At 37.4% G+C, this 25,389-nt stretch overlaps 1 protein-coding gene across 4 annotated transcripts in view; it reads right to left on the reverse strand.

The window, feature by feature from the left end:
- Nucleotides 1-1,349: 1,349 nt before the first annotated feature.
- SMAD2 (SMAD family member 2) overlaps nt 1,350-25,389 on the reverse strand; it is a 95,806-nt gene continuing 71,766 nt past the window's right edge. For all 4 annotated transcript variants that reach the window (XM_027960887.3, XM_027960885.3, XM_042239470.2 and 1 more), the window contains 5 exons: nt 20,806-20,859; nt 19,456-19,668; nt 17,052-17,189; nt 16,591-16,735; nt 1,350-13,512 (listed from right to left, as the gene is read on the reverse strand). In XM_027960887.3, the coding sequence (XP_027816688.1) occupies nt 13,389-13,512; nt 16,591-16,735; nt 17,052-17,189; nt 19,456-19,668; nt 20,806-20,859 (674 nt within the window). In that variant the 3' untranslated portion in view covers nt 1,350-13,388. The remainder of the gene's footprint in view (nt 13,513-16,590; nt 16,736-17,051; nt 17,190-19,455; nt 19,669-20,805; nt 20,860-25,389) is intronic.

Below are 25,389 nucleotides of genomic sequence, written 5' to 3' on the forward strand. Positions count from 1 at the left end.
TGAGATACCTGGTAAGGAAACACTGGGCACACAAAGCTGAAGGGCTAAAAAGTCAACTCCACTTTTAGGGACTACCAAGTTGGGCCATATCACAGGGAAATGCTCCTAAACAGCAGAGATTGACTCTCCATACAACTGTAATATTTGTAATCAAGAGGACACAGATAATTGTGGTGTTTCCTTTTTTAAAAATGTGTCAGAGTTACCACATACTGTGACCCGTCGTTCTTACTGGTGAAGCTTCCCTAAAGCATGCCAGGTCTCCAGAAAGGGTCAGTGTGAGGTACAAGAGGCGATCGGCTCCTTTGACCATTAGAAGTCCCAGAAAGGCTTTGAAGTGGCGTGAATCATGTAACATTCTGTCACGTGATGATGGCCAGGGACAACTGCAATTAAGAACCTAGAGTAGACAGGAAGTGCATGGCTTTGGTTTTAACTCACCTTCACGGTATCAGAAGAGGTGTCTACTGAATGCTGCATGGATTGAATACACTTGAGCTGAGCAGATCCCAGCGTGGGACCTTCACCTCCTACTTCTTTCTCACTGGCAAGTAAGTACAAAGCCTGGGCATGCTGCGTGGATGGCCTCCGGCGCCGATTCGCACCTCCTGGCACCTTCCGCCTCCACTATTTCACTGTGGCGCCTTTCCATGCTGAGCTGAGTCGGGGGCTCCCTCCTGGGGAAGTCGGCAGGGAGGCAGGAGACCTGAAAGTGGCTTGTGGGGCTGAGCCCCCCTGCCATTCCCCCTCCTGCACCCTCAAGAAAACACGCCTGAGGCGGCCGCAGGAGGATGACACGCAGAGAAGGGCTGAGTCAAGTCCACCTCCCTAGTGAGCCAGGCAAACCTGGAACTACGCAGAGACGCCCCGTCTAAATCGCTGACCTAATTTGTACGCTGCGTGTTTATAATTGCATGCCACTGGGCTTTTATGGCTGTTGTGCATTACTTCTGCAGCAATGGAGAATTGCTCCCGTGACTCGACATCTCTCGGTACGGGATCTCTGGCAGCTTTTCTGAAACAGGTTTGGTGGCAAAGACCTTCTTCCCTGCTACCACCTCCTCAGACTCCGTCGACTGTGGATTCAGTCCTCCAGCACTGAGCTCCTCTTCTGGGTGATCCTCCCAACTACCCTGAACAGCAACTTCCTAATTTTGGAGGTCTGACAGAAAGGAGGAACTTGAAGCAAACTGATGAACTTATCTAGTTACCACAAATCGGCAGAATCAAGGCCCAAACCCAAGACCTCTGATTCTGAGTTCACTTGTATTTTCCATTACATCAGAAATGATAACCAAGGCTTACGAGCAGAATGTTATTCTGTCCAAAGTGATTCAAGACAGAAAAAGTTTGTTTAAAAAGGCAACTGCGTTTTATTTCATTATTCAAGATAACTGAAGTAGTTGACCATTACAGGGCTGTTTTCTCCAGCATTCCACCCTTAGCACCTTGTTGCTTAAATGTCTTTTAAAACATTGCTATTCAGTTGAGAAACAGCCAGACAAGCAAAAGAGACTGAATTATATAAATCTCCATTTCTCAGTTGTATCTTAGATTTTATCTTCAATACTCCTCTTCAGCCAATCACTAATTATATAAATTGTAAATGTGAAGGTTAGTTGTTCCTTGGTGGCAATACCACCACCAGAGTGAAATACCAGTGAAAATATAAATTAAGAGTATATATGAAATATGTACCCATTTTAAAGGTGATCTTCTGAAAGATGTAATAACAAACCAGACTCTCAGACATCTCTCCCTTTTGTGATTTTGGCTCTTACAAAACTTAGAAACAAATCAATCAAATATTCTAAGATAAGGCAGTTTTCTAGGGTTACTTTACAGTTTATAAGGGTGGGCTGGAAATAGGGGGAAGCAGCACAGAGAATTAAGTAACATTTTGGTGAATGAAAGTCACAGCCGATATTATATAGATATTACTGGAAATTTTACTTCTAATTTAGTTTAGCTTGATTTTACTAATATATTTGATTTTATACTTAGGTTAAGTTTAAGCACCTAGATACTGGAATGATAAAAGACAAGAAAACAGCTGCTTAGTTAAAAAGTAGTTAAACTTTTAGAGGACATTTTGTCAGTGGTTGTTGCTTTAGAATTTAAAAATTGAATTTAACTTTGCATCATGCTTCCTTTATACATATAACTTGGAGCAGAAAATTCCCCCTTTAACAACTTCAGAACAAAGCAAGAAACCACAGTGGTTTGCAGGCCACTAATTCTGTTACAGATGAAAGCATTCAATTATCTCTATAAAATTCAATTCCTTAGAAAATGTGTTTGTGATTGACTAAGTACATTTTTTAAATGTGGTAATACCACATGCTATTATTCACGATCTTGATTTAAAAGTTGGAATGAAGTAGCTTGTGGTTCTTGCGTAAAACAGACTATTTTTTTCAATGTAAAAATATTTTCAATACATTATCTTACAGAAAAACCTGAAAGAACTTTTGGGCCAACCCAATAAAAAGGCAACCTAGAATACTTTTGATTCCAGATGTTAAGCTGGGCGTGTGAAAATTATTTTTTTCCACTGCAGCCCAAACATACTTCAAAAATGAAAAGTTTCAAAGTGAGTCATCGATTATATTAAAGTCTTATTTACATGGCATTTATATTTTAAATACTGTGATCAAATACTGCCAAGAAGAAATTAATATCACTTAAGAGTCAAGATCTCTCATGAAAAAAACCCTTAAACAAGATTTAAAATCAGAGTTAATTCTAAGCTCAAGATGGGTGGTCTCAATGGAATCGCTGTTGGGCAGTAGCTAAGGCCTCTCTGCTGAGTACCACTTCTCACCATGAAAGTCTGCATAAAATACATACACAAAATTCTGCATAAAATCTCAGAGGGCTCTCTATAATCCTCTCCAGCTGTGAGCAAAATGTTAAATTCCACTTCACACACACATGTATATGTACGTGTCTAAGTTCCCCCTGCCCCAAACAAGCACTCCACCCTGGGCTGGGGCTATGGCTGGTGTTCTCACGCCCTCCAGCCAGCCAGCTCAGTAGCACAATCGCTATACAGACTGAGACCCCAAGGTGTAGAGCTAGCTATGGCTTTTACCTCCTGGCTATCTAGGTTCTATTATTAGGTGTGGGCTTCGCAGTAGCACCTACCCAGCTTGTGGTTGTCAGCTTCCTGCTAACCACACACAGGAGCTCAGTAGTTGTCCAGCTTTCATGCACATTCAGATTCACAAGCTTGGTTCCAAGATCTCATTTTGACTGGCCCCAAAAGTCCTCTCCATCTCTTTGTGATACTCTCTCTTTCCTAATGGCAACCCACTCCAGTACTCTTGCCTGGAAAATCCCAGGGACAGAGAAGCCTGGTAGACTACAGTCCATGGGATCTCAAAGAGTCGGATATGACTGAGCAACTTCTCTTTCAAACTACTTTTTAAGCAACCTTATTAGGTATTAATAGATGCAAAGGCAGCCAACAAAACAATTGAAGATTGTAAAAATCTATGGCAGATATGTATCCCAAACTCCATTTATTCTGAAACAATAAGCTTGGACTGGGACACAGTAATTTACTCTGTATTCTCTTGCACCTTCCCAAAGATCCTGTGGTCTTATCACAAAGTTGCTACCCATAAGTCTGATTCAATGTTCTTGCCCTCAGTTAATGTGGTTGACTTTAAGAATGCAAACTAGCATCTCAGTATCTATTCACTGCAGCAGCAAACAGCTTTTGTGTATGCGGTTTTATTTTGGATTCCTACATTGGCAAACTTCTAATTTTTAGGTTGGGCTTATCTTGTATTTGGAGAAGGAAATGGCAGCCCACTCCAGTATTCTTGCCTGGAAAATCCCATGGATCACGGAGCCTGGTAAGCTGCCATCCATGGGGTCGCAAAGAGTCGGACACGACTAAGTGACTTCACTTCACTCACTTCCACTGTCTTGTTATTACTTTGATGAAAAGGATGAGAGTGTGTTAAAAAGAAGCTAGACAACTACATGGTACAAATATATTCTTGAGCAGACGAATGTGGTCTTCACCCTAGTTCTTGGGCACACCTGATGCCGAACAGGAGTGCACCGAAATACATTTGTTCGATATTAGTAGGCATGCTTCCCACACTGGGACTTTCGATCTATTTTGAAGCAAGTAGGATAAAAGCATTTGCCAAATGCAGAGAAAGTATGCAAACAATACTTCTCTCCTACTCTTCGGCCCGCTGAATACATGCAATTATGGACACAGGGGTTTGTCCTAAAAATCTCATGGTGCAGATAACCAGTATCGCTATCAGTAGGTTAACACGCAGGGATGTTCCCAGGGTGAAGTGACGACGGGAAAAGGATCTGTTCTAGTCATCTGTCAACTGAAGTCATGCTGAAAATCAATGGCTCCTTTTAGATTAATAGAGCTGTATGGTGTAGCAATTTAGGCAGGATTTAAGTAGGTTTCCTACCAATACAGAACTGTTAACAAAATCAAGCTAGTCTCTGGGCTGTTCGGTACCAAGTAGCATAGCGCATTTTAGCTTTTGAAGTCCTTTTTGATGCATCCTTAAGTAAGTGTCTTAAATGGTCTGAAGTAAACAGCCTGCTAACGACGATTCAGAAGTATTGATTCATCCCAGGAAGGCAAGGCACAGAGAGTCTGGTTGATATAAAAAGTTTCTCAATTATTTCATAAGAATGATACAATTCTGAGTATGTATTATGTATTATTTTTCAATGAAGTCTTTTAAAAATACCAATTGCTTTTTTTGCTAAGAGTACATTTTGAGAGTTACTGTGAATTTCACCTTCTATTCTCTTTCTCACTGAACAATCATGTGTATCAGATCGTTAGTTTGCCACAGGAAAGCTCTGAAATAAACTAAAATGCCTAATCAGCTAGCTCTGTTAGGTATGTGCTGTGTGCGTGTATACCAAGCAGTGTGTATCTGTCTGCCAGGGGAGTGGGATAAACTTTTCATATAACACCAAACTTAAAAAGAGGCACTCAATAGCATAATTCCATTATGTGAAATACACACAACAAAACTTTCTGTTTCCATATAATTTAGAGTGTGGTCAGCAAAATATAATCCCCTCTTAAAAAAATGAGTTTAAATTAAGATCAATAAAAACAATAAAAAAATTAGTCCCATAATAACATGGTTAACAACTCAAATGGCTTTTTTTTTTAATGCTAGGAAAAATGTTCACCTTTCAATGGTGACAGTACTGTTAACACAGGTAGAGAGCCAACAAGGTAAAAAGTGGAAGCACATACAGACACACACAAATATATAAAATTTGACCAGAAATCACAGGACATTTAAGCAATGTTTTCTTAAGTAGAACTATTTTTTTTTGTACTTTAAATAGACTAAAGTATTTGGTGTGGGTGGAGGGAAGGAAATCAGTATTTCACAACTTTAACTTGAAAACCAGCTGAAATAAAGCCTCAGCTCATTGTTTAATTTTTTAAAAACGGCACCACATCATACTTCTGACAATCATAGGATTAAAGCTTACAAAGAACACATCTACTGTCTACATCACAGTGCACAGAGAGGAAGCAGTCTGCGGACTACCACAGGGGAACAAGAACAGAGTCTGCACCCTTCATATTGCATCACAAAATCAACGCCGTCTTAGAGGAACCTTGCCTCCCATGGTCGGTGTCGTAGCTGGTAAGCACCTGAGGGCTAGGAGGCTATCAGAACTGAAGGTGCTGCTCAGTGTGGATCAGGACATCGGTTCCTTGATCTGCCATTGGCTGATGCATTTAGTAACCACAATATGACATTCACTGAGAATAAACATAATAATGCCACATTCTGGCTTCTTGAGCAGGACAGTCTGCGGAATGCAGTAGAAGGCTGTATCCTTCCTCGAGAGAAAAAATCCACGCTCCTCAGTTTTATCATGAGAATTTAAATTTCAGATATAATAATTTAACCCCATAAAGACATGATCTGTACTTACATATACACACAGGTTCTGAAGAACTTCACTGTCTAGATGCCTCTTCTGTTTCATTCAACCACCGGGTATCTTCCCTGGATTACTGTTAGTCTCACTACCAAGAGCACATTGGTGCCATTAGCTATTATTTGCCATAAATCTCACATTCCATCTACAATAATAAGTGATCAGAGGACACGTGCCGTATGGCAGTGGAACTTAATTGAAACTAGTATAATGTTTAAGGTGAGGTTAAGTCACAAGAACAGCCAGGGCTATCAGCTCCTCCTTGCTGTGTGGGCCTGGGCTTTCCTGGTTTAGCTCTCACAAGTTTTGCATCCAAGGGTCCCAGGCATAAACCACGGTCCTAGGCATGCCAGCGCAGGTTGCCACCCTAAAGAGCACTCCTCACTCCTCCCTTAGGATCAATAGAGGAAAGGTAAGAATCTTCAAGAGCATATAGGGCTACTTAAGAGGGAATCAGCTCAAAAATCTTTTTAGGACACCTGTTAATTGCTAGTTCCTAGAAGTCCACAAATATCTTACTTTAAGAACAGGTTGATCAAACTTAAGCAAACTGGTGAGCATGAAACAGTTCATCCTTGAAGCCTGTTTTCACATAAATCCTCTATAGGTTCTTCAGGTTTTGTCCAGTAATATAGTATTTTACTGTATCTTTTTGAGATTTTTCAGAGCTAAATGAATAATCCAGTTTTATATCTTTTCATATTTTTTTTTATGTGAAAATACTCTTTGCCAACTATTTCCCACATTCGGGCTTCATATGTTAACAAGAAGACTGCCAACTGGAGCCATTTCCCTCAGATTATAAAGGCCCAGAATTATGTTACTTTTAACTGTGCTCTACCAGAAGGTCTGGCCTTGGGGAGAGACGGCAAAAAAAATATTCTCAGATATGCACATTTTTATTTTGCCTACAACGCTGTGATCTAGCTCAACAACTGCACAACTACTTTCATCTTAATCTTTATAGTTTTTCTTGTTTTGCTGCCTTGTATTACAGAAATGGTTAGTGTCACAGTTTCACTATCAGTAATAAAAAGACATAAATATTTATGCCTTGAAGGCCCAGGGTCAAAACAGCAAAAATGAAGCCTGAGGTAAAGCTGGTCTAAGAAATGACCATTTTGGGTTCTACATTTTGCCAAAAAAATAGGGTATTTTTTAAAAATGTAAAATCCATGCATGTTACCTACATGCTATGTATGAGATAATTCTTTCTCCTGATTTAATCTGTGTACACACTAGTTACATAAAACCGACAAATGACTACATTCTTAATGCAGGTACATACATTCATCAGAAAAGGACCCTAATCTTTTTCACCAACAATTTTTTTTGTTTGAACAATCCAAGAATGTGAATAAAGAAAGTGACATACAAGTTATCATCTTAGGAATTACTGAGAAAGGAAAATCTCTTTGGAAGAAAAAGACTTTAGGAAGACTTCTATGCGGAGAACCAACTTTATGCCACAGCGCTGTAAACGGCAGGACTTAATACAGAACCAGAAACACAGCAAGTTACCTAGAGACTAACACCGAAAAACAGCCAAAAGCTTTAAAGCCACAGGGAGAAAAAAAACAGTCAAGTGTGAAATGAAAAATATATAATAGTTAAGTATTTTTACAATTCTAAAACTTCACTTCTGTCCTTAAATCAATATATTATGAATTTCACGGTTCAATAAATAAGCATCTTTAATCAGAAGAGGAAGTAACACCTTTCCCAGCAGCCCCCCCCCCCCTCCCTCCAACCTTGCAAAAGAGCAGACTGGATATTCTGGAGAGAGTAAGAGGGTTTTTTGTTTTGTTTTTTAAAAAGAGGGTAGAAGAATATAATCAGGGGTGGGGGGAGAAACATCTAAAAGTCCTTTGTGTGGAGTTAATGAATACTCACTTCCTTCATCAGCGGCATTATTCTTTCAAAGGGCCCTTACATCTCAACCAACGGTGAAAATCTGGGTCTATTGTGGATCTCATGGCAGCAAACCAACAGACACTGAGGTTAACGCAGGCTAATAATACACGCTGGTCAGATCCTCTGCAAATCAGAAATGACCCAGAGAATCTTGGAAAATTCATTTCTGTTGAGCACAGCTAAGAAAGTCATCTTTAGGCTATCCTTAATTACAGGAAAACTTGCCTTGGTAGTGGTATTTCCCAGGTTATGTAAAGCAGCAGTCTTATGCCAGGGGGAAAGGGCAGGGGCAGGGGGCACACAACCTAACATTATTATTTTAAAAAAATTTTATGTTATCTGGTCAGCACCTTTCACAGAGACCACTCAAGAGCTTTTTCGTGATGTCAGTTTCAGTTCTGATTCTTAGTTGTCAAGCTGCCTAAAAAAGGCATACTAACAGAACCACCAAATTAGGACCCTGGCAGAATAAAAAATTTACCCTGATGGTCTATCCATGAAAGGAAGATGTCTGCAAGCCAACTTAGGAATCTTTTACTGAGATCTAACAAATAAAATCATTGAATATTGTTAAAATGTGTGCAAACAACCCCTACTGTTTTTTATATGAGTGTATATGTATATATAAATCCATACATACACATTATATAATTTATTTCCTACTAAAAAGACTTAAGGCAGTTATGCTATATATAAAGTTAGCTATAATATCCAAGAGAAAACAGTTCCTACCGAAAAAATTATGTGAACACATCAGACAACTTATCATAAAAGCAATCATGAGGCTATCTGTATCCAGTATAGCTCACATTTCCTGGTCGAGGCTCCCAACACAGGAATTCCACTCCCAAGATAAAATTTGCCCCTTGATCCCCACACACAAAAGGTAGTCTGAACAGACAAAATATTTATAAAAACCTTGAAATGGAAGATATTAAAAAGAACTCAACAGAATTCTGACAACCTCTGGACACCACACTCTATCGTTATTACTCTTGATTGTACTAAACACAACTCAATATGCTCCAAGATGGAAGCTGGGATGGTATTATGGGGAAATTACTGGCTGCAACTGCTGGAAAAGTTCATAATCCTAAACACGATTTAAACAAAATGCGATGATTCATGCTATCTGATCGTCACACACATACACACACACGTTTAACTGGGCAGAATTTCTGAACCACTTATAAGTGACGTAACTAATCTGAACATTAACCTTCTCGGTGAAAAAAGTTAGGACCCTGGGTATGAACAGCACCATCCTTTTTGGTCTTTAGTAAACTTCAAAGGAGAGAAACACTCTGATGTATGCAGATAAAACATGGTTGGAAAGGAAGGGGGCAACCAGCAAAACCACTAGGGATTCGTGCTGTCAAGAGAAGGAAGAAAGAAAGAAATTCAGCTGATGAATATAAAGGGCTCAGTAAAACAGAGTTCATGAAGGAAAGAAAATAGGCAGTTATTTGTTATGTCTAAACCTCAACGTGTTGCACCAGAGTGAGAGACAAGATCATGGGTTGCTTATGTTCACAGACTACTTAATTATCTAAAGAGATACTGGGGCAATGGTGGAGGGGCAGCAATCTGTGAATCAGAACCATTCAGCTATGAAAGTCAAGACTGTACATAAAGACAGATGTTAGGAACAGTGAGGATTGTCTTACGTTATATTACATCCCACCATCAACCAGATTAGGAAGGTGCTGATTATTGAACAAATGCTCAAAGTATTTAATTATTTTTTTAAAAAAGATGTTAAAGATATATCTGGACAGTGTTTGGAAGAGGTAGAGAAACCAACTGGGTACACATACTCTTTGATTTGATTTGAACTAGAAAGAGACTAGACTGATTGTTTTTCACCTTCAAAATCTTAGTCTTGATGAAACTGACAATAAAGGCACAAATAAAGTGAAATTGAAATAATTTTAACAAAGAAGAAAATCTGGCAATGTCTAAAGAACAGATGAAGTAAGCAAAAACCTTAAATATGATTTAAGGTTTAAAAAAAACCTTAAGATATTAACAACTTGCAAGTATATACTCAGAATACAGAATAAGAATACAGAACAAGAATATTTAGGTTTCAAGAAAAATTAGGCAGGTCTTCTTCTGACAAAGTGACAGGTCCTGTGGGAGAAAGTAATCCCACAAGACTAAGAGTCAGTACCAAATCCCAGTCATCTTACCACTCAACATCTATCACACTGGCTGGGTAAAGAACAGGCATCAGTAAGTGTTCATTGAATGAAGGTATATCATAACGTGCAATTACACTTAGTTAGTATGGTGTAGTTCAAACCCAGTCAGGAAAGTCAACCTTTTTTTAAGCAGTGAAACTTTTAAAAAAAGAAATCTATGTAGAACTCCAATACAGAATAAAAATGAAGCTGCCACTGGCCAGCCAGGCCGAAGCCAGTGGGAATAAACTAGCCTCCAATTCCCTAAACCAGCCCTAAGATGTATGTAATCCAGTGTGAAAACCACCATTTATTTTGAAAATGTGATAGAAGGCATGATCCTTCAGTTCTCATGTTGTTAAACTGAGGACATTACCAGCACTGTGTAGAAGAAATTCTAAATGATGCTAATTTAAATAAAGAAAAAATTCTACAAAGAGGAGATTGTATCAATTAGAAAAATGAAAACAAACCCTGTAAAGGGGAAAAAAAAAAAAAATCAGCAAAAATTAGGCCACAGTGGACAAAACAAAAAGTAAAACCAGCATCTCATTAAAAAGCAAATTAAGACCACTGAACATATTCATACAAATGTAACCACCACTACCACCACCACCACCACCACCACCACCGAGTCAACTGCTTGACTGGCCTAACTACTGAATACAATAGGTGCTTCCAAAGAGCTGAGTCCCAGCTTCATACTGTGTGTAAGAATCCCACCATAACTGCAGAGATGTGACCCATTACTGAAACGCTATAGACGGTACTGCTTTGCTTAACCTATCAATGCAAGAGTACCAGCCAGGACTTTCTACCATTTTGAGTTGTTCTTTGACCCCAGATAAGGAGCAGTATTCCCTAACATCACACGACTTCTCAAGTACAAAGGACAGGGCCTCCACACTTTCAACAGGTCTGACGGTGGTGATACCTGGGACTTTTATACCATCCACAAGGCGGGCTGTACAAGTAGTAATCAGTGGGCAGCAGGACGCCTGGAAGCAGGCAGCCAGCTGCTACAGTCGTGAAAATCTGCCCAAGGCAGAATTAAAGAAAGGGTTGCTCCATTAAATGGCAGTGACCTGGCGCAAACTTTTTATAGTAAGGACTTGAGGAAGAGGAAATACTAACAAGAATGACACATGAAGCAGTCCATTATAAAATAAGGCCACCTTCAACTATTATAAATTGTAGAACCAATCTGATCCTCAAGTTTGGATCTGTGAAGAGGTTTTTGTATAAAGCATAAACACCTAATAAATGATGAGTTTCCTTTAAAATATGCCTTTGCATTTGATGCCATTTTCTTTGCCAAGAATGCCTATTTTTCCCGGGCTCTCCACATGGCTTGCTCCTTTCTCATGTGTTAGCTCAATCATCACTACTTTACAGAAGCTTTCCCTCTGCTTTGCTCTATCACAGTACCCTGTTTATCTCCTTCATAGACAAATATGCTAATTAAGTGTTAGAGTAACTGCTATCTTGGCAAAGGCAAGGGCCATAGCTGTCTTGTTCACCTTTACCCAAAGGCTAAGAAAGTTCCTGGCACATGTAACAGGTGAACAATAAATATCTGTAGAACGAAAACTCACTCTACCACGTTCACATGAACATATACATGCCTACACAAACACAGGAAAACGGGGAACATCCGACAGAAGACAATCGTGTGTGGAAAGTACTGAAAACATCCCCTGTACATACAGGTGAATATGGTTATAAAACACAAGTACCAACCAAAGATAATCTGTCTTTAAAAATATGAAAACTTACTAGAAAGGGACCAGGAGTGGTTACTGGCTGTTTCTACTGAGATGCAAACAAGAAAAGTTTAAACTGGAATGAGTTAATAAACTAAGTAAAATAAGGATTATCTGCTGTAGAATGACTTCCAACAGAGCTTTTGACACCTCTGGTCACGCCTGTCCCTGCAGAGCATGAAGTATGGAGGCTTCTAACCGTCACCACATATTCAGGATTAGTTAAGAACAGCTCAGACCACAGGTATCCATAAGATAAAAAACTTGCTAAACGCCTTCTCCCCCAAATTTTACAATTCAGAATTCACAATTACGTAAAATAACACAGATTCTATAAATTTAATACAACATACCTTAAAAGCAGATGGCCCCTATCTGCTGATCAGACCTCAGCACTGCTTTTCTAGGTATTCTGCAGAAGCAATTACATTTACAAAAGGTCCACTTCATAACACAATCTGGTAATTAAATCCAATGAAATTCAACTCAAAAGAGGTTTGCTACTGAAATATTTGAAAGTATCTTTTAAAAAGGGGGTTTATATTTTTAGACTGAATTTTCAGAAAGGATAAATATATTGAAATAATTGCAGTATATCCCTGAAAATAATTATACTGCCACCTGTGCACTTTTTATGAGGTGTAAAGATAAATCAAAAGACTGCCAGGTTATACAAGCCTCTTATTAACTGTTGAAACTGAAATTTGGTGTAAGACAAAAGGGACTTACTCCATATGAATTATCATTGTACCGAGAATTAACTGGTGCTGGCAGTATCAGTACAACCATTGATGGTGATGGATGTCATGCTACACTGTTTTGATGGAAAAGTAGAAATGGAGGAGAGGTTTAGAAAGATTTCCATAAAGTTTCCTTATAATGAGATTTAGCAGTAAGTAAACAAACACAGAAAGAATGAATATTTAAGACCCACTGAACACATTAAGGTCAAGGATTTCAAAAGTTAATCCACTTTTCTTCCCCCAAGAGTTTATTTTTGGTAAAAGGCAGAAAAATTAGTTTTTCTACAAGGGAAATCTGCTTCTAAATGATAATTTGAAAATCTTGATATATATTATATATTAAAAAAGACACACAAAAATAACAAAAAAGTGGGAATAACAGATTAGGTACTGTAACTTTATAAAGGCTTGCCTAAATCAAGAAGCAGCACACACACACCTAATTTATGCAAACTAAAAATGTATATAAACAGCACAATACTGTGATACTGGATCATGATACATTACCTGTACACATAACTACTACTGTTATTAATAAACCTTTGGGACACTCAGTTTTATGCCCAACAAGACATCAGAAAGTCTTTAAAATCTTCTCTTCCTCCTTTACGGGAGAGTATTTCTAGACATTAATTTTCCCATCTAATATTCGAACATAGGAAACCAATTCCACAAGGTGCTTTAATTGATGAGACCTCAAGTGCTGTTTTCTCTTGAATTTTTGGATAGTAAACAGTCCACGGGGACCACACACAAATACTATGACAGAAGAGTTGGTACATTAAGTCTTTTGATGGGACTTGATTGGTGATGAAGCTTTATGACATGCTTGAGCAACGCACTGAAGGGGATCCCATCTGAGTTAATACTTTGTCCAACCACTGTAGAGGTCCATTCAGATGAAGTTCAATCCAGCAAGGAGTGCTTGTTACCGTCTGCCTTCTGTTTAAAAGAATGAAAGAAAATAATTACGAAACCAAAAGAATAACAGGGATATGGAAGAACTAAGATAAATCAATAGGTTGTATATACGAAAACCTAGATTCCTTTTTGAACGAGTATTAAGTTTGGACATCTATTATTTTGAAAACTGTTTAATCCTTTAAGTCTAACAAAGTACTTATAATGCTATAAATAATCACTGCCAGGGCAAGAGACATAAACCAGCACTGTCCCAAGCAAATCAGAATATATATAGTCACTTTACTTATTAATCATCCGAAGAATAGAAAATACTCAAATAGAAAATGAAGTCCAAATGGAACAGAGTTCAGACTTAAAGTATATCAAAACAAAAATTCTGACCCAAGCTTACCACAGAATGTTCAAAGCTGGGGTTCAATGTCCCCTGACAAAACAACCAACCAACATCCCTTTTAGCAAAATCATGCAGGTTTTTAGTAAGAAATACCTCTAGTACTTCAACTAAACAAGCTATCCTATAAAAATCACAAACTGTTCAAGAACATCCTGTCACTTCCCCATACAGATTTTAGTTATTTATTATATACAGTAAGTCAGTAAGTCTGTTTGCTTCAACATGACAACCCTGCAAACGTGAGGAAAGGCCACGATCAACTCTTCGCCTCCAAGCGACACATGCTCAGCATAACCTAGAACTACCACTGTATTTCAGAGGATGTGGTTTTCCGCAGCAGGTGGTAGTGGTGCCCTGCGACTCCCTTCAGATTCTCAGTGTTCTCCAGCCCACTTCCAACTGTAGGTATCTGCATTTCTGTGCCTGCGAACCTCTGCTCTGTCCATATATGGAACAGACCAGAGTGCCAGTGAATTAACATCTCCAGGAACAGACCTCAACTAATGACACAGGAATTGGCATTTAAATGCCCAGTTTCCTTTCCCTCCAAGTGGGGCAATTCTGAGTGTCCTTTACTCTTTCCCCAAAGTTTTCCTAAGAGAACAGCTCTAGTGGCCCACCCACTAGAGGAGGAGGCTTAAGAACGGTGTGAGTCGTGTCCCCTCCCCCGCCTCTCTTCCTTACTCCCTCCTTCCTTGGCAGGGCTCCCTCCATTTCCTGGGTAAACTTCCAGCAGGCAGACCCTTGTCTCAGGGTCTGCTCTTATCTGTGCCCCTGCCTGATTATTCACTTCAGTTGTAACTCACTTGACTGAGACATGAATTCTTTACACATCTGTATTCCCCCTTACTATGTCTTCTGATTTTTATGCTGGGAATCAAGCTGGCACTTAAAGAAACTGAAAAATAGTTTAGAAATCCAAACATCAAATCTATCTCCTCAGCACCTCTGTCATTAAGGATGAAAGGTTCCACAGTTCACAGATATATGAGTATCTAAGTTTTTTGATCTGTAAATGTTAAAGGAAACTTTATTATCCAAAGTAGATATACCTGAACTCCACTATCCATGAATACATACTGTATATTACTGCTTCTTGTGTAGATTTTATATTATCTCTGGGTTAAAGAACAGCAGAGACCACAGTGAATGAAAGACAGTATCTCTTTCCACCAATCAACACTCGTCTTAACAGGAGACCCATAGATATACATGGAATTCTCCCTGACCTATGTAACTCATGTTTGATGCCACTCCATTTCTGCCATGCTTCACATTATAATCTTTCGAAGGAGAAAAAAAGAGTCTGACCTAATAAATTGGTATCAGACAGTACTATCTGAATCTAATTTTAATATCAACTCAATCCAAGTTCAAAGGGAAAAAGAAACTCAGCATTGTTTAAAGTTATCCAATCTCAAAGGGGAAATGATTAAAACAAAAGAGAGCTACAGCAAAGTCAAAAAATGAATTCTTGCACTAATATAACTTGGACAAAACAGTGACAAGTCTCACTTTAGATACAAATACATAACACATTGTGTATTTTTATAGAAGTAGTCAAACCAGTAGAACTCAAATCTCATCATCACAAAAGTCATACACCTCAAAATTTAAGACAGGGGATCAAGTTCAAATGAAATAAAAATTCTAAGAAGAGCACAAACTGCTTAATGAAACAGGAGTATTATTACTATACCATATGAGTATCTTCTTAAGCAGACATTCAGACTGTAAGTAATGTGAACTGGAAAAAGGCTAAGATTTTGTTTATAGTTTTATTCATGATTATGCTGATGAACTATTCCCTTTCTTTGATGTGGAATCCAATCAACTGTTTAATCTAGCAACAGCCTAATTGATCTTACTCCCTGATGACACATTGGTTCTGATAAAACTCACTTATGTAACTGCTACTACTATCCTTAGAGAAGAGTCAAGGAGAGCTTTCCTCAGGTCCCGTCTCTACCACTGAGAACGTGTCCTTGGGCAAACTATTAAATCTCACCTAAGCCTATTTCCAAATAAATATTGAGTTTGGACCTTTTTTTTTTTTTAAACTTTACAAAGACTGCAACCTTATAAAGAAAGAATAAAAACAGCAACAGTAATTCTTAGCCATGCTGAGAGGCATGAGATACTGCATTTAAAACACAGCACAGTGCCTGGTACCTAAATACCCCCTTCTATTACTGAATAACATTCAACCTTTTAACCTTATATTGAAGTCATCTCAACTTCTTTGTCCAGTCCTATCCTTCTTTACTTTCTATACTCTAGTCAAACTGAACTGTATTCTACTGCCAGGATCATCACTTTCCACCCCTGTACACCTATGACTACTGAAATCCTAGACACCTTTTAGAACCCAGACTCTGGGCCATCTCTACCTCTCCCGGCCCCAGGAAAACAGCTCTCCTTCCATGAACTGATAACCCTTCCAATATGCCATTTATGGTATTTAACACTCTGCATTCTGTTACAATGCTTGTCCATAATGTTTTAATTCTATGTTCTATAGTGCCAGCACAGGAATTTGTACTAGTTTTGAATCTAGAGGCCTCCAATTTTCTTTTGTTATTTTACATAAAAATTTGCTCTCTATAAACTTCAATGAAAATACGGATAAACTTCAGAAGATTCAAGGAGTGGAAGAAAAAGAATTACACTAGAAATTTTAGAGTTGAATGTGTATTTCATACCGGTATTCTGCTCCCCACCCTTTCACAAAACTCATTCTTATGGTGCACATTCTAGTTAGCTGATACACGGCTTCAAAACCCTGATTAACGGACTGAGCCAGCAGAGCAGCAAATTCCTGGTTGTTGAAGATCTTCAGATTACAGCCTATGATCGAAAAAAAAATATAAAAACATTATGTACAAAGAAGATAGTATCAGAGAATCATTTTGAAAGAGCTACAGATACTAGAATGGTGGTGGTGGTGCAGTTGCTAAGTCGTGAAACCCCTTGGACCCTAGCCAGCCAGGCTCTTCTGTCCATGGGATTTTGCAGGCCAGAATACTGGAGTGGGTTGCCATTTCCTTCTCCAACAGACATTTGAATATGAGCATGCAAATCATCTCCTGATTCTAAAAATTAATAGCAAAGAAAAACTCAGCAAGTTGACATGATAGGCTCATTCACATTGCTGCATCCATACCTGGTGGAATTTTACACACGGTTGCAGGGTGCCAGCCGTATCTCTGATTACAGTTGGGGCTCTGCACAAAGATTGCACTATCACTTAGGCACTCGGCAAAAACTTCCCCACCTATGTAATATAAGCGCACTCCTCTTCCTGAAACGAAACAGACATGGAATTAGTTTTACAATATTTACTACTTCAACATCATTTCTGAAGGATTCTTGGAGGAAAAAGTAAAATGGTATAAAGTATCTTGATGATCTCTCTCACAGCTATGCTTTTCTGAAATCTAACTTTGAAACATACTATTGTATATTTTTCCAAGTATTTTTTCAACAATGATTTTATTGATTCGTAAAGATAATACATGCTCATTAAAAGTGCTTAATGTAGAAAAGTGGGTAAGCAAAATAGAGAATTCCAAACAAATCATATTTTTGAATAAAGCAATTTAATTCATTTGAAGGAATTAACTAATGTTAGATTAACATGCCTTCATTATGGTACACAGTTTTCCTTTTCAAAGAATTCACTATGCTTAAGAAAAAAAAAATAAAAATTATCACCTGCCCCTTTTGAAACTATTTATTATCGTGGTAACCAGATCTCTACTTACAAAAGCAGAATGAGGTAAGAAAAAATTATATCGGGAGATTTTAAAATACCTCTTTCAGAATTTGACAAATCAACATTCTCGTCCCTGGTATGTTTATCTTCCCAATTATTCAGTCAAACACTAAGTAGTGCTTAAAGGAATTTTTCAGATGTACAGTTCTTAAATCAGCTGACCCCAAGAAACAAAGACTGTCTTCGGTGGGCCTGACTTAATCAGGTGACAAACCTTAAAGGGGCTGGGCTGGTCCTGGCGAGAATGCCTCAAAGTGTGAGGGAGCAGAACTGAACAGAGTCGTCACTGCTGACTGAAGATGGAGCAGGGCATGCAGGTGGCCTCTAGTTGCTGAGAGTAGCCTCTAGGGGACAGTCTGTAGGAAATGAGGATCTCAGTGCTACAACTTCAAGGAAGTGGACCCTGTAGTAATCACCTGTGAGCTTGGAAGGGGACCTCAAGCTTCAGATGAGGTAGGGTGAAAAGGCAGGGTAAACCTACTTATTTAGAAGTAAATATGGTAATGTTAAAGTCCTGTTAAATTTCTATGCAGAGCCCTAATGAGAACATAGAAAAATCAGAACTATTTTAGTTAAAGAAGGGTGGATATTCAGAGGCCTTCGTCACCTACAAGACATCTGAGTACCTCAATGAGATTATATAAAATCTATACATCAAGCAATATTTGAGAAATTTCACACAGAGCCAACTAACATCTCCGAAATCACTAGCACTTTGTAATATCACACTGACTCTTTAGTGATCAGCATTACTTCTCATAGGAGGTAATGGTTAATTAAATGAAAACAGAAGCACACTATTATTAAAAGAAGTTTCTTTAAGGTGATGAGAATTATGTTCGGTTATTTTAGTAGCACTCAAACTATTTTTTCCCTCATTGTCAAAAACCAAAACCAAACAAACAAAAAACCCCAATGACCCAAAATGTTGCTATTCATGTCTTAAATATATGCAAACTTACCATATTATGTGTTAAAACTAAAGATTCAAAAAAATTAATTCATTTGAAAATCAAAATAGTACACTTACTACATATTAACATAAACAAGTTTATAAAAAGTTATTTCCCAAGTAAGGAAAAAATTAGTGAGAAGAGTTTTATATCTTTGCAAACTTTAATGTCTGGCTTAAGACAGAAGAATTCTCATCAGAGTCTATGTTTAACTTCCTGCAAAATCGCAAGCCTTGTAAGCTCTGGAATACTTCACTGTCGAGTCACAAGAGAGTGAAAATGGCAAACGGCATCTTAGTACCATTACGAAAACAGCTTTCACCTCATAAACTCTCTGAGAGGGTACCTGGGACCACCACATTCTAAGATCCTCTGAATTATTTCTGAACAAGTTAATGGTGGTTTTTGTTTTAGATATCTTGCTTTAGATTAATAGTGTGCAGATCTAATATATGAATTCACTGAAGCAGAGAAAAAACTAGGAGATGTAAACAAACTGAAAAAAATTCATGATTTGCTAAAATTACAACCCTAAAATCTGAACATGACAATTTTATGACTGGTAGAGGCTCAGCAAAGGCATTTTAACACATATTTACTGATGGACTTCCCAGTGTCGAGGGTGCCAAATAAAGAGGAACTGAAGATAAAAGTTCGCAGAGAGAGGAAGGATCACCAGGATCACGACTGAAGGAGGTGAAGCTGTGCAGCGTGACTGCACTTAGGCTGACAGGGAGAAGGCGGCTTTCTTGCACACAATCTCTTGATGTGGTAAACCACACAGTGCTCACGTTATGAGTGAATGGCATTGGTTTTTCACACAAGGAAAATAAACATACCTATATGTCTTCTTGTCATTTCTACCGTAGCATTTCTGTTTACGTTGGAGAGTAAACCTAGGCAGAACCTCTCAGAATTTGATGGATCTGTGAAGCCGTCTACGGTGAGTGAGGGCTGTGAGGCATGGAAGGTCTCTCCAACCCTCTGGTTTAATTCATAATATGCTATTGAACACCAAAATGCAGGCTCTGAGTAAGTAACTGGCTGCAAGTCTGGCAGAAGAGAAAAACAAACCCATAAAAGAAATGTTGTGTGAACAATTCAAGCCATGTCAAGCCAAGAATAGATTGAATATCATTATCTTTACGTGTTCTATGCCAGCCTATACTGGCAATAGCCCAGGAAACAGACTTAACATCTACATCACGAACCCCAGATTCCAAAGATCACAGCAGATTTTCAATTTCTCAAATTTCCCCTATCTCCTTAAGTCATCCAAATCTTCAAACATCTTTTTTAGACTTTATGGTGCATTACTTGTTCTATTAGTAATTCTACCCCAATTGCACCACATGTAAAATAAGTCAATTTGCATTATACAATTAATTTTGGGTAGGATCAAGTAGAACAAAGCTAAAGCAAGGATTAATACATCAACAGCCAAGGATTAAAAAACAAAACCAAACCTGTCATGACAGGATACAAAACATGACATTTGTCAATTTTAACATGAGATTCTCACTGAGTTACCCTAATTACAAAAAGAGAAAGCCTGCATATACACAAGGAACAAAAAGTAATACGACACAAAGGATGCAAGTGGAAACACAGTATAAAGCAAAAGAATCTACATTATTTCATGGGAAAACAAGGACCATATATATTTCAGTGCTGTAATTTTGATTAAAATGCATAAGGAATACCACAGAAAAAAACACGACAATTTTGCAGAATAAATTCCAACGTGTAGAAACTAAAGAGAAATTGTGAAACTGTATAAAATGAAGACCAAGGTGCATATACACACACAAACATACAGATGCACATGTATCAACACGAATACACACACATTAGCAATCACACGTATGTATCTCCCATATCACTATTACAAAATATAATAGGAACTAAATATACCCATAAAGTCTAGCCATATAGGACATAAAATTCCTCATGAATAATGGATATGATTTCCATGAATAAAAATTAACTTCTTATGTTCATTATGTGCCAGGAGAAAGGTGTTTTAGTAATATTGAGGCACATTATCAATGTCATTTTTAAAAAAGCACTAATTTGAACAATCACCTGTTACTCACTGAGCTCTCCTTCTCCTATATACGGAAAATAATTACCAGAAAGGACATTTAAATTAAAAGGTGGAAGAGTATTTGTAAGTATTTGCAACTTACCCAAACTATGATTAACAGGGGAAAGAGTAGTAGGAGATAATTCTGCTGGAGATCCTGAAACAAAAGGATTCAATTTTAAAATAGCTTATGAAAGTTAAGTATTTTCAAAACCTGTGACCAGATAATAAAATTTATTGTATCTAGCTGTATTAATAATCATAAACAATAACACAGATAATTTGCCAAGAATTCAAATGCTTAATGGGATGTTTAATTTCAGGAACTTCAATATATAAAAGAGAGAAAAAAGTCCTGGTTTCAAGTTACCCTCTTGAAAGGCATCCAATGTTGCCAGTTCTTGGTGTACCTTTCCAGAAATATTCTGCAAACCATACAGGCAAATATATTTCTGTGCCTCCTGCTTTTTATGTATAAATGGTAAACACAATTCTGAACATTGCTTTTGTATTCAGTTCAGTCGCTCAGTCGTATCTGACTCTTTGCTACCCTAAGAATCGCAGCATGCCAGGCCTCCCCTTACACTATGGTATATTATGATCCCATGTTGACAGGTGTTCAGGTTATTCTCAATCTTTTGCTTTTAAAAACCAAGATTCCAGTGAGTTACTAATCTTGCACATTTTGCATAATCTGAATTGTATCTGAAGGATAGACTCTAAAAGGGAAATTGCCAAATCAAAGGACTCTCCATCTGTAACTTGGATAAATTTTGCCAAAATTGTCATCTTCAAAGGTTGTATCAGTTTACACTCCCAGTCACAAAATAGTGAGGGGAGGCTCATGTGTTATTGCTGATAAATGAGAACAAGGTCTCAACAAGTATAGTTTTAATTTGCATTTCCCTTATAAATGACACCCAGCAGCTTGATATTTGTTTATATTTTATTTCCTTCCTGTAAATAGTCTGTTCTTTTCTTTTGCTCAATTTTCTATTGTGGTGTTGATCACTTTTCTCACTGATTTACAGAAGGCTCTTTATGTTTTAGCAATTAGTCCCTTCATGGTATGGGATGCAAATACTTATTCATCTGTCTTATTTTTCAGCCCAATTTTGATTAAACAGAATTTAAAAACTTCTATGTGACATGATTAATCAATCATTTGGGGGTATGTGACAGTTTGATAAAAGTGGTGATAGGGGAAATTCTTTTCTTACTCTTAACTTTAAAGAAATACTTCTAGTATATGCCCATTAAGTATGATGCTGGCTTTGAGGATGAGAGATAAAATTCTTTATTTAGAAATTTTACATAAATAACCATTCTTAAGCAGTAAAGATCTGCAGATTTATGTTATAAGCATGAATGTTATGCTGCCTCATAAAGTCAAGCTAGAAGCTTTACGTCTTTTCTGTGTTCTGTAACAGTTTACGTAGTACTGGAATAACATATGCTTTAATAGTTTGGTAGAACTCCTGTGTGAGATCACTTACAGTTAATAATTTTCTAGGGTTTATTCTAAGACATTACTCTATTTCTTCTACAAAAGAGGACTGTTAAGACAGCTCTACTCTCTGGAGTCAGTTTTGGTAAACTATATTTTCTCACAAAAAGTATTTGTTTCTTCCAGTTTGAGGTAAACTGGTTAAATCTAATCAAGAAAATAAGGAAGGAAGGGGCACAAACACAAAAAGTTAACAAAAAGGAGCACCACAGACAGAAGAAAGAGTGAGATGTCACTTCACTCAATTTCAGGCAAATTTTGAACGATGTTTGCCGTAAACTGTTGTTAAATAATCATAACTTTGTTTTCTCATCATTATCCTCTACATATGTTGAGAATGTTACCCGAAAAAGCAAGACCTGCAGCTCCCCAGTTTTAAAATTATAGCAATGGCATAGATGTAGAGTAAGGCCAGAAGCCCCCTGGTGTGCCCCTCCCACTCCACACCCCGACCATGAACGAAAACACCAGGCAACATGGGAAAAACGGCAGCCCCCACGTAAACAAACGAATCACAAAATAAAGAATAGGTGATAATTTTTGAGAAGCCAGAACAGCCTTCTATAACAAAGTTCTTGTGTTCTTTTTTTGTTCCTCAGTTTGAAAAATCTGTTGGCAAGTCATAACAGGTACAGCTATGAAAGGTCAAAATATATTTAGAACAATGAACTAAAACCCACTGCTGTTTCCTGAAGCTAAGATAAAATAAACAGAGCCACTATTAGAAATGGAGGAAACGGCCCAATTTTTCACATCTTTTAACTGCTTACTCTCTCTATTAAATACTTATTAGAAATGACCAGCAGTCATGATTTTTTAATTCTGACTGAGTCTAGTCGTATGTGATCAAAGTTAGAACTGAAGATTACAAAAAGTTGGTTATAATCACATACAAAATTTTTAGAAGTTAAATTAAGATAAAAATGTATTAGGTAGCAGAAGTTTTTAGAAACTAAAAAAAAAAAAAAGAGGGAGCCAGGTTAAATTATGATTAATCTGTTAGTTGTTCATATATATATGCTACTACTTAAGTCTGGGACTCGCAGTTATGAGAAGCAATAACTTCACTATTTAAAGCTAGTTTCTATTACTTGAAGCTAAAACATCTAGAGAAATCCCTGTACACACAAGTTTGCATATATTTATAGGATACATTTTTCAACAAGGAAATGCTGAGCAAAAGGAATGTGAGGTTAAATTTTTATAAGTACCAAAGTACCCTCCCAGGATGTTTAGTCCCACCAACAGTTTATGAGCATTTCTTCACTCTATGTCACTACCTTTTGACATATGACAATTTGAAAGATTTAAATGGGGCAACTCCTACATTTAAAATTTTTATTTATTTTTATTTTGCTATAAATAGTGCACTCATGTCCTTTATGTCCATTTATCTATTAAGCACTGTCTTTAACCTCTTGATTTGTGGTTTTAAATCTAGAAATCAATTATGAGACTTCTTATACATATTTCCCCCAAGTTTTTTGGTTTTATCTTTCAAAATCAAAAAAATTTTAATAATATTATTTTTTAGATCAGTTTTAGCTTTACAGTAAAATTGAGCATTAATAATATACAAGGCTTCCCATTTACCCACAAATGTACAACCTCCCCTGTCATCAGTGTCTCGCATCACAATGTACATTTACTACAACTGAGGAACCTACATAGACATTATCACTCAAAGTCCATAATTTATATTAGGGTTCATCTTTGGCTGCTGTACATTCTATAAATTTTGACAAATGTACAATGACATGTATTCACCATTATAGTAGTAGCATACTGAATACTTATACTGCCCTAAAAATCTTTGTGTATTAATCCCTCCCTCCCCTTAAATCCCTAGCAATCACTGATCTTTTTACTGTTTCTATAGCTGTCTGTGTTTTTTCCCAGAAAGTCATACAGCTGGAATCATACAGGTATGTCCTTTAGTTCATTTGTAATATGCATTTAAGGTTCCATGTATTTTCATGCCTTTATTTGGCAGATTTCTTTTTAGCACTGAGTAACATTGTCTGGATGTGCCATAGTTCATTTACTCATTCACTTACTGAAGGACACCTTAGTTGCTTCTAAATTTTGGCAATTAATGAATAAAGCCACTATAAATATCCAAGTGCTAGTTTCTGGGTGTACGAAACGTAAACTTTCAACTTTAGGTGACTCCCGAGGGGCATGACTGCTGACTGTACGCTAAGGATGTGCAGCCCTGTCAGCAGCTGCCAACCTGTCTCTCAGAGTGGCCATGCCATTCACTCTGCATTCCCCTCAGCGACGAATCAGAGTCCCTACCGCTCCACTTCCCTGCCAGAATTCAGATTCTGGTCACTCTAAAGGTATGGAGCGGTAATGTTCTGAATGTCATTTACTTAAGTTTATCAATCCTTTCTTCTGTGGTTTTATATCTTGCATAATTCTTGCTCAGATTATTTTAAAACTTCAAGTTCTCTCCAAATGGGACTCATTTTGATATGACTTACATATTTAGTATCTATTTTGTTACTTTTTGAGAAATATTAAAATTAGTTTGAATTTCTTGAGCAAAATTAATGGCAAAGAAATGTATATTTTACTTTAAGTTTCAGTATACAAACTAACCATAAATTATTATCTTTCCAATAAAAAAATACTTATTCTTCCAAAAGGCATATATGGGAAGACAGAAAAGTTAAAGGCCTTAAAATAATTTCATTTTATCATCTTTAAATTCAAATGACAAAAAACAGTCCCAAAGAACTAAAATTATCTATGATTTTGTTTTTATACCAAAAAAGGCTTAAACATATGCTTTAAAAAAACTCATTTACTGAATACAGAGACCAATCACATTCACAAACCTTTCAAAAAACTGATCATCATGCTGGTTTACTCCTTCCACCATATCCCTACCTGATCACCAACCAAGTCCTACCTCAGCAAATACTGCAAAAGCAGGCATTTTTCTCCATCTCTTCTGAAACAAGCCAGAGGAAGCCTAGTGCAATAGTGTAGTAGTCAGGAACAGAATTTCTAGAATCTGAGATCCTAGGTGCAAATTCCTCTGTCTCTTTCTATCTATCCTTCTATGACATTCATTGTGGTACTGCTTTTTATGAATTAAAATACCTGCTTTTAATTTTTCATAATGAATATCCACTTGTTGAATAATTCAAAATGCTGCATCAGAAGTTTAAT

The sequence above is a fragment of the Ovis aries genome, chromosome 23 (assembly GCF_016772045.2).
Source record: "Ovis aries strain OAR_USU_Benz2616 breed Rambouillet chromosome 23, ARS-UI_Ramb_v3.0, whole genome shotgun sequence".
Taxonomy (NCBI): Eukaryota; Metazoa; Chordata; class Mammalia; order Artiodactyla; family Bovidae; genus Ovis; species Ovis aries.